The sequence below is a fragment of the Notothenia rossii genome, assembly GCF_949606895.1.
Source record: "Notothenia rossii genome assembly, chromosome: 7".
Lineage (NCBI taxonomy): Eukaryota > Metazoa > Chordata > Actinopteri > Perciformes > Nototheniidae > Notothenia > Notothenia rossii.
Genome location: NC_136905.1, coordinates 77,306,268 through 77,322,816, shown reverse-complemented (window position 1 = coordinate 77,322,816; position 16,549 = coordinate 77,306,268). Strand labels below are relative to the sequence as shown.

At 38.4% G+C, this 16,549-nt stretch overlaps 1 protein-coding gene across 1 annotated transcript in view; it reads right to left on the bottom strand.

Annotated features, from left to right (window-relative positions):
• slc4a11 (solute carrier family 4 member 11) overlaps nt 1-10,686 on the bottom strand; it is a 52,565-nt gene extending 41,879 nt beyond the window's left edge. Inside the window, exons 1-2 of the mRNA XM_079693328.1 lie at nt 10,646-10,686; nt 4,311-4,539 (exon numbers count right to left, since the gene is read on the bottom strand). Of these exons, the coding sequence (XP_079549454.1) occupies nt 4,311-4,527 (217 nt within the window). The 5' untranslated portion in view covers nt 4,528-4,539; nt 10,646-10,686. The remainder of the gene's footprint in view (nt 1-4,310; nt 4,540-10,645) is intronic.
• Nucleotides 10,687-16,549: the final 5,863 nt, after the last annotated feature.

Below are 16,549 nucleotides of genomic sequence, written 5' to 3'. Positions count from 1 at the left end.
TGGTTTGGGAGTATTTAGCTCAATGTAAGTAAACAGTTAGTTTTATTATAATCACATGTGAATAGTTACACAAGTACTTCTTTGTCACGGTGGTGGGAATATAAAGGAGATTATGTATGTGGTGTATTATCCCATTGCTTCTCCACTGGCTCTTATTATTAATGCATTGGATCATCAGCAATGCTGTTCGTTATCCCGCTGAACAATGTGTGTAGCCATCTTTGGATCCCAAGACCAAAGTGAACCCAAAAAGAAACAGCTTGAGTTGGCTCCTCTGCACAAGTTATAGCAGGACTAATTATCTCTGAGGGCTTTTCATCTTTTTTCATTTGGGTAATTCTCCGTTCTCACTGTGGCGGTTATAATCTCGGCCCTGTTCTCTTTATCTCTCAGCTGTACAGTATTACACTCCAAATGAGCCAGCCATATCGCTGCAGCAGAGTAAGTGTAGATACGGCAGAAATTAATACCTGAAGAGATATGTCTTGTCGATAATATACTTACGTGCAATATGAATGTATTCCCCAAAGACCTTTGTCCCCCCCCCCTCATCCTGACATGTGTGAATGTTCTTCTGAATTTTAATTCAGGTGTCCTACATCTCACTGTCAGTGAAGGGAACTCATTACAACATACTGGAGAGATGGATTTGAGAATGAGGAATCCATGTTTTGAAGTGGTGCATGTTCCTATTAAATAATTAAAAATACCAAATAATAGCTTGAAAAAAGACCTATTATGATATGAATGCATATTTGATAATGTAACCTAATTTCCTCCTTTTTGTTCTGCTCATTCTGTAAATAATTATTTTTGTTAAATCCATCTGTAGATAGTATTCAATAGCTACAGCTCATCTTTGTCGTCATTATTTGCTGCATAAATGTGGCGCTGTTACATCATTCTTCTCGTAATTAATTATCACCACATTTCCATCTACTATTCCCTACATCCCTATTCCAGCATTTCACCGACTTTTTTTTGCACGATATTAGTTTTATTAGTTTAAAAACTAGGACTATTAATCTAATTTAGCACGTTGATAAGGATGCAAATGTGATTACCGACTATTACTGATCATTTGGAAATATTTTGCACGGTGTACCGATACTTGAAAGGTACCGCGAAACCCTGCCGTTAAAAACGTTACGATTCCTCCGTTTCATTAGTATCGGTACTTTAAGAATAACGGGGAAAAGTACTCCGGTGAGAAAGTGCCGTTTTAATGAGCCGTGTGTGTTCAGCGCTCTGCTTCCACTCCCTGCACTGCAGCCGTGCCTGCAGTCCCTCCCCTCTCAAGCACGCTCCAAGTCCCTCCCCTCTCTCGTGCACGCGCTAGCTCCCAGAGCATGTGAGAAAAGCGAGAAGCATGGCTGCAAGTGGGAGTGCAACTGCCGCTGCGCCTCGGCTTGTTGACAAAAAAGACGCCAGAAGCGAAAAACAAAAAAGTTGTTTATAGATGATGCTTAATTGTATTTAATACAAATTCTAGTCATGTATTTAATTTATTGTTCTCATTGTTTAAAAGTTTGTGTTATGGTTATGGTTCTGGTATGAAATAAAGCACAATAATTACATTTAAGACTGTTTCCCTTTTTTTAAGAAAAGTATCGAAAAATAATCGGAATCGCAATTCTTGACTTGGTATCGGTATCAAAACCCAAATGTTGGTATCGTGACAACACTCTGCAGACAATTGGTTTACTGTACAACTATCACTCTATTGCCGTCAATTCATTTTCATGATAAAGTGTTTTCCTTTATTTTACAATGTGTTATACTATGGCTGCACAATAAATTAAAAATGTTATCATAATCCCAATCTGGACTAGTGCACTATTAAAAAAAACAGGAAGCACAATATTTGTTAAAAGCTAAATATGTGTTTAAACACCATTTTTAATTAAATAGTGTGGCGTTGTAGAGATATCTCGACCTACATATCAGAACTTACTGACTCATATAACACATTCGATGCCTCTTAAAAATATATGTTTCAATGGTAATGAGGATTATAATAAAGATATTCTGAATTACTCTATTAACCTGAGTTATAAGTTATTATGTATTCTTGAAATGTATTTATTTCAACAAGGACCATGCATACAAATACATTAAACTCAGAAAAGAGAAGAGATGAATTATGCCAGGCAGTCCTTATTGCAAATTGCAATTTCAGTTCAAATAATTGCAACTGTGTTTTTTGCCCTACTGTTATATTTTACTATATTTTTAATCTCTACCTGTATTTTTAATTCTTGTTTTACTTTTATGTATGCACCACGACACCAAGTCAAAATCCTCGTACGTGTAAACCTACCTGGTGATAAACCTGATTCTGATTTATAGAATTTCCAAATGTAGTAAAACCTCCAGATATTGCTGAATTCTCAAATTGATTTTCCAGACAGCCCAGTGTGCAGGAAGCCTTTAAGTTAAAATGGCAGCCTCAAATATAAAAAAAAGGTCTCTTCTTTTGCCTCTGAGTATTCCGGGAGAGAAACAGTGAAGTAGTCGCAGCCACCACAGCTTGAGAGTCTCAGAGAGCCATTTGAAAAGCTAAGTGAGTGATCGATGACAGAAGTCAATTATCACCTCCCCGATCTGTCAGAGTTGAGTGTCACACACCACCCACCTCCGACTAACCATCAGCCACTGCGCACACCAGCTCAGAACGACAGGAAAACACCGGAGGCAGATACATGACAGCCAGCCCTGACACCACCATTACCTCAACATGTTCTTATAACGGCAGGAAACCCCTCTCATTTCACCGCCAGCAAGATTTATGTGCTGGAAACATTTAATCTGGACTGACGTTAACTAAAAAGAAAGCAGAGTTTGATTGGTGAATGTTCAGTGCAGCTTTTGGCAGGGAGCGGGGCTTCAACAATGGCCGCATACTGTTATGTAGGAGGGCAGATTTCTGTAATGGGCTGAGGAGATCCGCCTTAACCAAGAGGCTTTGCAGGCTGGAAAATGATCGCCAAACCTGCAGAAACGATATGGTCCTTCATAGGAAATGTATGTGTTAGAATTACCCTATTACCCCAGCTGTTTTCAACCTTTTCAAATTAATTATTTTTTGGTTTTATCATTGATTGATGTCAACAAGAAAGAGTGGCACCATGATAAACGTTTTTAAAAGAATACCTACTGTACCTACTACTAACCAAGAGGATTTGCTGCTCAGCCAACGGACCTGCTCTCAAGTGATTTAATGTGAGAGGGGTCTGCAGGCTGGGAAATGGAGAAACTAAAGTGCACTTTATTAGGAATGTACGCATTAGAAGAGAGCAAGGGGAGCATAGAGTCTAGCATATTATATCTAGAAAATGTTGTAACATTTTAGGTACAATAACAAACAACATTTTCCAAAAGGGAAGATTGATATGTATAAATGTGCAAACCATTTTGGTAAATGTTTAGATTATTTTAGCTGTTTTCGATCTTCGCAAATACATTATTTTTGCAATCTTAAAATGGCACCATGGTGCATTTTTTTTTAAAAGGATAACCCAACACATTTTCAATTATCTTAAAAATATTGAACTACTACCAGGAATGGGATGGGGGGACGGGGGGGGGGGAACTGGATTTAGTTTTAATATAAAATAAATTACAACAAAATATTGTTCAATTTATATGATATTGATTTTTTTGTAAGTAAATAACTGCTTTTATACGAGAGGATTATTTGCAAATATTTAAGACATCCAAAAAAAAGGTTGATGTTCCCTCTATTGCTGTAGATTCAGCCCCAGATTGTTTTAATACACATTCAATTTATTTTACAATTACCTGGACACATATTGAACTACCACCAGGTTTGGGGACAGACAGGATTCCTTTTTAAAAAATATATATGTTGTGATGTTTTCCCTGGTTTTGATCAATAAATAAAAACCATGTGTATCTTATGCTTGTGCATTAATGTAGCACAACCACTGTGAAACGTTTGATGTCTGCACATGTTAATGGCTGCCAACAGGATTCAGCGCATTGAGCTTTATTTGAGTCCACTTCAAAAAGCCGCGGGGCAAATGGACAGCCTCGTTTCAAACATCACAAACTCTCCTCTGGTTCTTAAAAGCTTCTTGAAGCATTCGCGAGTCAATCTGACAAATGTGCTCCCGGGCCTGAGCTGAAGCTAATTTTCAGGTAGGTGTTGACATGTGCACACTTCAGATGTTTTTAGGTCAGGTGCCTTGATGGTAAAAGTTCTGTCTTATTGTGTTTAAAGAGTTGAATGCATCCCTTTACCCCTCATGCTGGATTCTACATGCACGCTGACAGGTTTATCTGCTTACCGTTGACCTCCTGCGCTCCGGCGTCAGTGAACAGCATGCTCATCACCTCCTCGAAGTTGCAGGTGGGTTCGGATGCGTTGCTGTCCTGGCCCACGCTGTGCAGCATCCTCTTCAGAACGTCGTCCAGCGAGGCGGCGGTCTCGTCCAGCAGGATGGTGGCCCGCGCCAGGAAGCCGTCCAGGTCCCTGTGAGCCCGGATCTCCTCCTCGAAGTTCATCAGCTTCACATACTGCGGGAAAGAATCAAATTGTTCAACGTCTGGTGGTGTTTGAAGTCAAAGTCAACTTTAATTTCAATCTTACTCAGTTTGTGTTTACAGACAGAGTGATCGACACTTTTTTTTTTTCATGCTGCTATGGACATGATCTGCAATAAATGCACATTTTATGGACAATCTTGCACCAAAGATATTGATATTGAAGTGACTGTTATTTTGTATATATTGATTGTTGTGTTTTTTTATCTTAATGTGTGCATATGTGTAAATGTGTCGGTTGACTGTGTATATAGGATATACATATTTTATACATATTTTTATACACATCTGTATACTGTATCATTTTACATTCGGGATTGTTGGAAACGTCATTTCGATCTCTCTGTATGTCTGTTGAATGGTACATTCTTTACTGATTATGCCAATCAGTGTAATGAAGAAGGCGATGTCAAAATGTATTGAGTTTCTGTATAATTGGACTTAAGTCACTTATTTCACATACACTATGTTCATAGATTTGTGTTGTTGTGTCTTTAGTTAACTCTAAAAATACTGTTAATATACTATTACTGTCTAATATGTATTTCAAATAGAGCTGAGGGATGTGGAGAAATGGAGAAATTACAAAATATAATTATATTTTATGACCGTTTTACCTCAATATTACAAAAATAATGTATAATTGGTGCATTCACAAATAAAGACTTAGTCAGTGAAGGCAAATAAAACAGTATGATTCATTCTAGAAAATCTCAATACGTTACTGTTATTAAGCCTTCAAAACCAGGAAAAAACAACATGAAATATAACAATATCCAAAATCTAAGACAATATTTGTTTTCTATATAGTGTTTACAGTATATGGCTGTGCTGTCTCTGATATTGCATATTGGAGATTGAGACTACTAAACATGTATCTCTAGAGATAACTGTAGTTAGCCAACATCATTTTAAGGAGCACGTCACTTAACATTTTTCAGTACTATAAAATAAATGCTATAAACGCTGGTAATAATATTCCTTAAAAAGATTGGCCAACCTCGACTAATCTCATTATCAGGAAACATTTTAGTCAGATCGTGTTTTATTGATTTCAGTTTGACAAAAGGTTTGAAAGATCTTTCTGTCAAGAGGATTACTTGGATTTCCGGCAGATCAGAATTTATTGTCGTCTGAGTGCGAGTTTAGCAGTACAGTCTGATCCCCTGTTAAAAAATGTCAGTTCTAAATAGTCAGTATCATCGGAGGGGATTTAACATGTTGTGGCTAATTAAAATGCGTAGCGTGGGTTAACACAAAGCACAATACCAATAAAGAAGTAAAAGTGCCTGCCAAGTTATCCCATTGATAATTAAGCAATCTACTCAGGAAGATGTCAACAATCCCACACACCACTCCGCTGTGATTACAATTAGAGATGTGGGCGCCTGGACCCAGTCTACCAAAATCACCAAGGTAGGTTAAAGATTGTTGTCTTCTTTATGTCGTACAGCAAATTGAAAGGAACTCAGTGTTAAAACCAAACTTTTAAGTCAAAAGTATCACAGATACACCAAAAGTGTGAACCTGTGTCCCCGGGCCGCCATTTGCCCATCCCTGATCTACACCACCCCCTCTGAGCCAAATACTGTCCTTTTTGAAAACATGGAACTATGCATCCACCCTCCAAAGTTCACTAAATCGCACCAGTGGAGTCTGAGAACCACCTGACAAGAACACAGCTCGATTAAGAGCCCAGACACCCAGCGCTCCTCGATTTCATTGATCGCGTGATTGACAGAAATTCTGAAGATGAGTGGGTTCCCTGCTGTTCTTTTAAAAATAAAACAAGCACAAGAAGAATCCATATCTCCAAGTCTGTGGAGATATTTGTGTATAGGGCTCTATAAATACATTTGATTTGTCCTGTGTTCGTATGCTACATGTCTCGGGTTTTGGTTCAGTTTCTCTTCCGGTCAAGTGATTCAAAAGGTGTAAATTGAAGCTAATTTGGGAAGATTTGAAGATACATTTTAGTCATACGCACTAAGGTCCACACAGTATCTGCTCGAGAAAGCATTGGGGAGTTCTTTTATGAAGTTTTGAGTAAGAAAGCAAAAAGTATGCCGCTGTAGCAGAAACATCACCACATCAAAACTGTATTCTTCAAACCACTTCAGGATGTGACCATGTAAAATTGATTTTTTTTAAACCAGAAGGAGATAAAAAAACAGGCAGGAGTGTAAAACAGAATGGGGAGATTAGTGAAGAGAAGCAGACAAGTTGTTCACATGAACAAGGCACAACAAAGTGAAATCTGACAGCTTTGGTTACCAGTTTAAACTAATGCCCTCTGGGTGCTGCTCTAAACTCCCTGAACTGTGGGGGGAGAGCAGTCCATCTGTAGTGCAAGAAACGGCTTGTTGTACATGTATATTACACATACATATTACTCGTTATATGAGTAAAATGAGACTGGAAAATGGTTGCTGGTATCAAAGTATGTTTGATAGTAGGGGTGGTGGAAATAATCGATACAGCATAGTATCGCGATACCTTGAGTGGCAATATTGTATCGATACACGGATGCCAAATATCGATATTTTATTACATGCACTTTTTTTATATTTATTTTTTGTATATAAACTGTAGCACATCCCTCCAAAAGATGGTCGTATATAAATCAGGAAGTTACGTTAAGACATGTATACAATTGCAATGAAAGTAACAAAAACAATACCATCTACATTTACATAAACTATTCATATTGCAAATACATTTTTTAACTAGGAAGGGGAAACGGACATGGATATGACCCATGTGATGTGCAATATCGCAATATATCGTATCACAATACTTCGCATATCGTAGAATCGCAATACTATCGTATCGTGGCTTAAAGTGGACCTATCATGCTATATTTGAATAATATAGTGTAGGACCATACCTATATAAGGCATATTTATACTTTTTATTTTTCAAAATACCAAACAGATCATGCATTTTAGCCATTCCTCATTTCGCTCAATTTAACACTGTCTTTGCATGGGCTGATTCTGTGAGAACAGCACCATCTACAGGCCTGGCATATGTACTACAGCGTCTCCAGCGCTTTCCAACGGCAATGTCCGTGGCTGTCTCCTCCTGATTGGTGGAGTTGGCCCAATAGCCGTAGCGCCACTTCTGTGACGTCACAGAAGTGTTCAAATCTGGATCAGTCTGTATCAGATCCGTTGCAGCCCCTTTTTAAGAGATTTGGGTATGGAGGAAAATAGAGAGGGTTGTGTTTTCTGACACTTTGTGAGTTCCCTGGAACACCGGGGACACATGTGCATGCATAAAAGACGTACAAAAGTGCATTTTGCATGATAGGTCACCTTTAAGTATCGCAATATTATCGTATCGTGGGGAGCCTGGTGATTCCCACCCCCATTGGATAGTTTAATTCTTTTTAAATCTAATTGGAAAATAATAAATCAGAGCTCGTTCAAATTCTCACTTTACTCTACACCATTAAGTCTGTCTTTAATGCTCACTTGTGATGTGAAGCTTTGATGTCTCGACTGGGAAATATACAAAGGTAGGGATGCAACTAATGTCTCTTTTCATTATGAATGAATCAACCGACTGTTGCCTAAATTCATTGATTAATTATTCCATTAGTAAATAGTCAAAATGCCAACTCATTTTTGTCAAAAGTGGCATCTGTAATTGTATTTTTTGTCCAAGCAAACACTCTGGAACTCAAAATGATTTAGTAGCATATCACTTAGATTTAAGAAGCTGCAGCCAGTCATTTTCTTTTTTGACTAATCAGATACTCAAGGACCATGTGGTTGATTTACACAGCTGCATATTTCCATTTTATCCCGAGTATAGTTCCTGTTGATAATTGGTTTACTAATAAATCCCCTCAACTCACAGATATCGCTGAATGTGTGACTTCTAGACAGATAAGTAAGACAAATATTGCTGCGGTGAGTCCTATGAATCCTATGAATTTTAATTTCCTTCCTATCTAATGACATCACACCAAAATTGCCTTTGTCATTTTTGGAATATTCCACAAGAGTAACCCCTTCCTTTTCTTGGCTGACTTAAAAAAAAAGTTGTCTGCCGATTTTCATCAGCAGCAGGCTTGATTAATGTTACTCATCTTGTCTAGTCGACCCCGGAAAGACCTGAAATGTGGATGATCTAAATTGCAAAAGTCCAGAGGCAGAAGACACCTGTTTTAAAGTCCTGTCACTGTGCGCACACTTTAAAATACCGCCACAGGACTGAGGCTCTTCAGGGCCAGAGAGCAAAGACACACTGAGTGAGAATCTGCAGACAGTTTGAAATAAATTAAACCGTAAGAGAAATATTTACAAGAGCCAAGAATTCACACATCAGTACATTTTAACTGCCATTTTACAACCTTGCTTGATCAGATTAAAACAAATACAATCTAGACCCTCTGCTCTGCACATGCAGTCCGGATTCAGAAGCGTTATTTAAAGAATGATATTTCCTCTGGCGAAACACTAAAGGAACCGGCTCCTAACATGGAACAAAATGAGCGGGCAAACAGCAGAGTGGCATGAAAAACAAACAGCAGCAGACAGCAGTATCACAGAAGAAATTCACACTGACACTACAGCTATCCAGACGTCAACTATATTTTACATAAACATTTGACAGACATCACTATGCTTCAGCTGTGCACTGTGGAGCTGTGAGCTGTTACAGTGTGAGGGGAGAATAAGAAGTAGACTGGGTCTCGGTATCGGATGGTAATCATGACTACTAAAGCTAACTTACTAAACTTTAGCTTCAGTTACTGACTTTGACTGGGCTCTGGTTTCAGACAGAGGGTGAAAAGAGGTGCTGCAGCACAGGCAGTATCAGAAAAATAAAGAGCTTTTTGAAAATTAAAGCATGTATAGGTATAATACAAATATGAACATGTGAATGAGCATAATATTTCCTCTTAAGCCCCTGTCACACTGTCCCGAAATTGACACCCGATGGACACACGAATATGGAATTGTGAATTTCGCACGAAGATGGCCCCGAAGCACACACGAAGGCAACATTTACATTACATTGAAGACACACAACTGCAACGAAAGTAACACAAACAATTATGTTAAAGTATTATGATACTGTACTGATATTTTCCGACTTTGTTCTTTACTTTCTTCGTCTTTATATGTAGCAGATATTACGTTTTCTCAGTCATGTTGTTTCCATAGCAACAACAACTTCCTCGCCTTCAAAATAATATATTATATCCTTTTTAGTTTCACAGAACACAAATTGGGTTATTTACATAATATGTTTACATGATTTTGTTGTGCAATAAAACAACCAGATGGACACACGATAAAGGAAATGTTCAAATTCGGCTCTGATCGTAGCAACATCGGGCCATTCGTGAGGGCATCTTAAGCCATCTTTGATATGCCAAAGATTTTGCCACCGCTCCCGAAGTTGCTGCCGGAGCCTGAGAAACTCCACCGGCGGTCATACGATGGCTTAAGATGCCCTCACGAATGCCTTACGAAGGGCAAAACGGACACACGAAGTCAACACGAAAATGAACCTTCACAAGGTCCTTCGGCAATGCTTTGTGATGCCAAAGATGTTGCCACTGCTCCCGAAGTTGCTGCCGGAGCCTGAGAAACTCCACCGGCGGTCATACGATGGCTTAAGATGCCCTCACGAATGGCCCGATGTTGCTACGATCAGAGCCGAATTTGAACATTTCCTTAATCGTGTGTCCATCGGGTGTCAATTTCGGGACAGTGTGACAGGGGCTTTAAAGAAGGCATTTAGTTTGTAGGTGATGGATTTCCTTTTCTTGTGTACAAGGTACTGTTTTATAGGTGCAAATGAAGAAAAAAAACAATGTAGGAGCTTGTATACAATACTGTGTGCTTTTTTGTTATCTATCCCACTAGATTTGAGCTGTAGAGTGCATCTTTTTGCTACTGAAGTAAAAATGTTACAGGGTAACAAGGATCTGACTGGAGCTCCACTGTATTGACAGATGGCTGCACTCATTATCGACAATGTGCCAAGTGCCTGACTGCCAGAAATCAACTTATATTTGATGTAATAATATTTTATTAATTTAATGAATATTCATGCTTACCTTTCTTGACGTGTTCAGCAACACACAGCCAGAGTCATCAGCGTCTGAGGAGAAACAAAACAAGAAGTACAGTTTCACATTTTAATTAAAATGTCATTTTCTTTGTCTCTGTTAAAGCGCTGCAAAAATATTTTCACTATAGATTGATCTGATGATTATGTTATAGATTATGAGTTTAACGGTTTGTTAGGAAATACTGGAAAACATTGTCATGGGCAAGGTAATGTCTTTGAATGTTTAGTCTTTACAGTCTGAAAACTAAACACATTCACTATACTAGGATATTAAACAAGATAGGAAGGACATTTCCATATTTAACAGGCTGAAACCTTTCCTGACATTTTTGCAAGGAAAATTACATTAAAGAAATTGTTGCAATAAAATGCTACTGGTAAAAATGTATTTCTTGTAAGTCTATATTGACATGTGTATTTTACAAACTAAACCTTTAATTGATCTTAATAAGAACGAATATTAATAAGTCAAGATTCAGAATGTGTATCTTGGGGAAAAGATAACATAACATTAGAGAAAATGGTAAACAAAATGATCTCTTATCTACTTCTTAAGATATTATGTTCATGTTGGCAACCTACTAGGACAGAAACAAGCTCTGAGAGCAGGATATCATTCTGGAAATGTATTTTATTTGAACATGATTGTGATGTTTTATTGATTTGCTCCGTTTTATGTCTGGGTGAAACGTGTTTTATGCAACGGTTATTCCCTTTACAATTCCATGCATAAGGAATCTGAATACAAATACATTTAATAAATATATGTAAAATGTAGCTTAATGATCTGTATTTGCATTTAAAAGCATGCTCTCAGCAACAGAGCATTCAATAGTGATGGTGCAAACTCTGAAATAAAGATCACAAGTAATAACCACTAAGCCAGGAAAGCCAAGAGAAGCCAAGAGAAGCCTGAGACCCTTTTTCTAAAAGTGAGAAAAAATGTCGAGAGGCGAGTCTCTAAATGCTCTCATTGAACAGGGATTGGAAGTTCTCCACTGATAAGGTTTTAATACACACGCCAGTGAAGCCCAGGCGAGCGCTCAGATAAAGCACAAAGATTTTCCCAGTGTCGGTAAAAGGAGGAAAAAGCTTTTATGTTAGAAAACAATACGGGGACAAAATGAGGTTTCAGTCCCATAACTAGCAGCCTCAGTACCCTGCTGACTCTCATAAAACAGTCATTACATAAGCACTTATCGCCGTTTGCTGTGGGGAGGACGTTATTATGTTACCACGGGCTTTCCTCCTCTGCTCCACGTGATGCACTATGGCGGCTCCGTCTGGAAATCAATCAGTGCTTAACCCCTCCCTCCAGCCATGGAAAAAGCAAGAAAACCCCCCTTTAACAAGCCAATAAGCCCTAGGAAAGCACCAGGATGTCATAATATCAATAAACCACGCACAAGTGTACATTTCGGAGTCTGCAGGAAAAAGACCGGGGCTTTGATTCCAACGCCAAACACCTTGCCTTTGTGTAACCCTGCAGGCGGTGGAGTGTAGAGCCCCTACCTCTGAGACGAGGCTGTGGCAGGGGGCACGTGTCGGGTGCAGTGGATTTGGTTCTTCAAAGCCTCACAATCAGAAAGCACGGCTGGGCTGATCCGCTTCCAGAGGGGAGAGCGAGCCGCGGCTCTAATTGAAGTCAGGCTGCAGCCGTGAGGAGATATTCATATATTCATATAAGATTACCTCATCCCCAATGATCACCTCCTTCTAATGGCCTCTGTACGTCTCAATATACTCTGTGGCTTAGAGTAATCCCGGATCCCTTCAGGGTTGAGGAATGAGGCAGAGGAAGTGTTAAAATGTGACACCAGTGTGTTTCCTTATTTGATTATATGGCACTGCAACTGTTGATTGTAGCCACAAGTGTTGTGTTATTTTCGGAGTAGAGTGTTGTTTTATTATTTATTATTATTTCAGTCATTAAGTGACTGACCATGGCTGAATTATATCTCTGTCCTTGGGTTAGGGCTGGGATGTGTTTAAAACAGACAATGCATTCCAAATATGTGGTAGAATAATCCCAAATGATTTTGATGCTTTATTTATTTACTCTTTTGCAACCCTTACTCCCTTTACAATTACCGTACATGCAACATGCAAACTGAAACAACATTTACTTAATAAATATAAAATGTGCCCTAAGGATCTGTATTTGCATTGAAATGCATACTCTTACCAACAGAACATTCAATATTGATTGTGCAAACTTTGGAATAATAATTGGTAGTGTAGAAAAACATTGAATTCAATACCAGAGGTTAATGTTTCCCATCCATCTTTTGGACACTGCTTTTGGTTATTTCATTTAATAAAGTCAGAGTAAATCATCAGGTATGCATCTAACAGATACTCCTTATACCAACCTTATTACATGGATTTTGGACTTCAACCAGAAGTGAATCAAATCAGCCCAAAAATATAGGTTGTTGTGTATGTATATGGTCTGCAGAGGCTAAAATCCCAAAGCTCCCTCCAGCGGGGCTGAATATGGTGACATAGCTTTTTATAACACGCTTCTATTCACACCCTTGAGATCGGAAACAGTTGTCTCCAAAAATGCACGTTTCTGTTTCATTAACTGCAGATGATGTTACTTTAATTGAAGTAAACCTCTTAATGGTAAATGATTTCAATGGACTTTTGGTTTTAGTTTCAAGATGTCTACACTACTATATATCTACTGTATAAAACAAACCCCACACAGTTATCAAGGTCGGGTATTGACCTTGGTCCAAGCCAAAATCCTCAAGTTCCCAGTGAGCGACGCCTGTCCTTCCTCACGACTTTTCCACTTGAGTTTTCAGCCAAATTGATTGAACTGAAATGGAACAGAGCCCAGCGCTGGCAGGAATATAATCATGACATCAATTATATTTATGGAGAGCGTTTGACAGCTTTATGGCAAAGTTCTCTGAAGAGAGAATAATGAATAAGATCATGTCAAAACCATTAACAAAAAACAAGAGACAACAAACAGAATCTCTGACAACATTCCCACTAAACTCTTCCATTAACCACACTTCAACATCCGCTTGAATAACTGCTATCAATCACGCACGGCTAATGCCACTTACACCCCGATACTGAGCAGAATTGATATCTGACTCTCCGACCTTCACACGTACTTCCTGCAGACACTTCAGTGTATGTGCGGAAAGAGCACGACCTACCAATAACAAAAAATGGAGAGAATACGGATAATAGAAAATTACAACATATATTAAATCTGAATCGATCTTAGTTTAGCGTATTAGCAAGCTGAAATGTTCGAACGTGAATTAAACACAAACAACAGCTGGGACAAATGTCAATCGTTTTGAACTATTTGGAAGGAAACTAAAATATTGGAAGATTAAAGTTTTGACCTATTGGCTCGTAGGGAACAGCAACATCCTTAGGATACTTTGTCTAGAAACCGAAGATTTCTGTACAGGATTTAGTTTTGGATCCATCAGTAGATTTTTATTTATTTTAGCGGATAAGTGACATTTTTGACCTGCTGGTGACAGGAATCAAGAAAAAGATGCTCAGCCAAGTCTGTAGGATTTCTCCTCTCAGCACCTTGGATGCAGGATAGCGTTCTGATGGTGTAATAGAATAACAATATTGACTTCTGTTGAAGGCGGGCTTGGCCAATCATAGTGCATAGATCTCACTACACGCCAGTTTGTTTAAGAATTAGAGGTAACAATTATAGCTGAATAAACCCCCGGGAGATGTTTCTGCCTCATTCTTTTGCATGAATTTATTAAGGTTTAAAGTATTTCCTTGAATGCATTTTGATCACCATTTTACATTAAATAAAAAGCTAAATAGAAAACATTATAAATATGATTATGAAATGAGACAGATGAGCACACAAAAACAATTTACTTTTTCAAAGGTAAAAAAAACTAAAACTACTGAAGTACTTTAGAGGCACAGCTGTATTTGTGACATTAAACTCAAATGTTAAGGTCAACACTGAACACTGTCCCAGAAACCAGTGATAAAAGCATCCAAAGCACGACTACACTTGTCACCAAGGAAGACACAGTTCGGGTACATAGGGAAAGAAAATAGATTCATTATAAACAGACAGATGTTTTTCAAATTAGTTAGGGGCTGCTCTAATCTCTAAGCTATTTACTTTCCACACCACTGCTTATTTAGGATGTGATTAAAAGTCCTGTTCAGAGTCCTATATTGATTTGATACGGTGAACATATTCCACAGAGGTTTGCGGATGTTGAATTATAAATAACTTTACAATTTGTGACATCAATTAAAAGCATCAACAAGCATGCAAACAGTTAAGGACTCTGGGGTCTAATGTATGTGACAACTAGACTTAGGAGAAGAAATCTAAAGAAAATACATAATCAATATTCAGCTGTGCTGTGGAACACTGGTGGTGTGTCAAACATTATGAACCTGTGGCTGAGAAAACTGCCTAGTGACAACAGTAAGAATTCAACATGTTACATGTATTTAGAGGAGGGGTTTTGTGGTATAAACGCTACAAAATGGGGTTAAAGTGTTTTTAAAGTGTAAATGCCATGAGCTGCAATTAAGGGTGAGTGACATGGTCATTATCAAGCATGAGATAATAAAATATATTGCGTTCCTGGCTTCATTTATTTAAGTATATAATGTTATTTAAGGCAGTGGTTGATTCAAATATGTTTTGCATCAATGTAAGGAAGCTTTTTGTTTTGTCTTTGTGTTTACTGAATGTTTGAACTCTACCTAAAACCTTCAAGCATGTCAAATCATATCCAAGTGTTCATGGATTCTCAAACAAAACGAGCCATATTCAACATCCTAGGATTAAAACACAGAAGTCAAATGTGTTGGAGCGCTAGCCAATGGAAGCAAGAGTGTTACATATTGATATCACTTTGAACTTTTGGATTTTAGCCTTTGCAGACCATTAAAATGCACAAAAACCTACAGGAAAGGGAAAAACCCAAAAAGCATAAAAGGGCCTCTTTAACATTTATAGTAATACGCATTGTCAGTATAATCTGTTCTGCTCAGTCAGTTTACACTCAAGTGTTTTGCATTCTTATTTTACACCTGATATTAATAGCGCTTGTTCAACTTGAAAGAGATGTTCACGGTTGTATTTTTTCCTCTAACTTGTTCCCAGCGTGAACCACTGGCGCCCTCTTGTCAGACGCCTTAAGTGTTACTATGTATGGAGAATGAGCCCGAGTGACATGGTCAGCTGTCACATTCAAAAGGAAACGGGCATCTCTCTCTCTTTCCTTCTCTGCCCGCGGTGCACCTTTGACTGTTGCCTCGGCAACAGTAACCTGTTGACTAGCGCGTTTTTGGCGATGGGTTCAAAGTCACCCTCACCTGCAGCTGATGAGCTGTCCGTCAAGTCAACACCTGCCATCGGGCTCTGGTATGGATTCCACACAGAAAATAGTTTCAAGAAGAGTTTTTTTGTGTTGAGCATTTCTCTTTTGCCGTCTTCCTGAATGATGCCTTGGAGATGCGCCATGACTGCAGACACACTGCCTTTGAAGAATGTGCCTCATGTTATGATATAAAACATCTCCTGGCTGAAGTGCAAGGAGTAGAAAAAACGTGAACGGGTGATATTGATTACTCGGTTGAACCGTGGAGGAGATTAATGTCTGGAAGAGAAGAAATCAGAGAGGCAGCTAGCCTAATCTTACTTTTTTGAATGAGCTGAAGCTCCAGGTTCTTAATCATTAACTAACAAAAATAATGTAAGATCCCAATGACATTACAATTGTGTAGTTTTTTTATGCATACAGTATATAAGGATTGTAATATTTTTGAAAAACCTAACGACATCCTCTAATCTAATTTAAAAACTGAAATGTGCCAAAAGACTTCCCCAATCTTCCCCAACTTGAAAAAACAC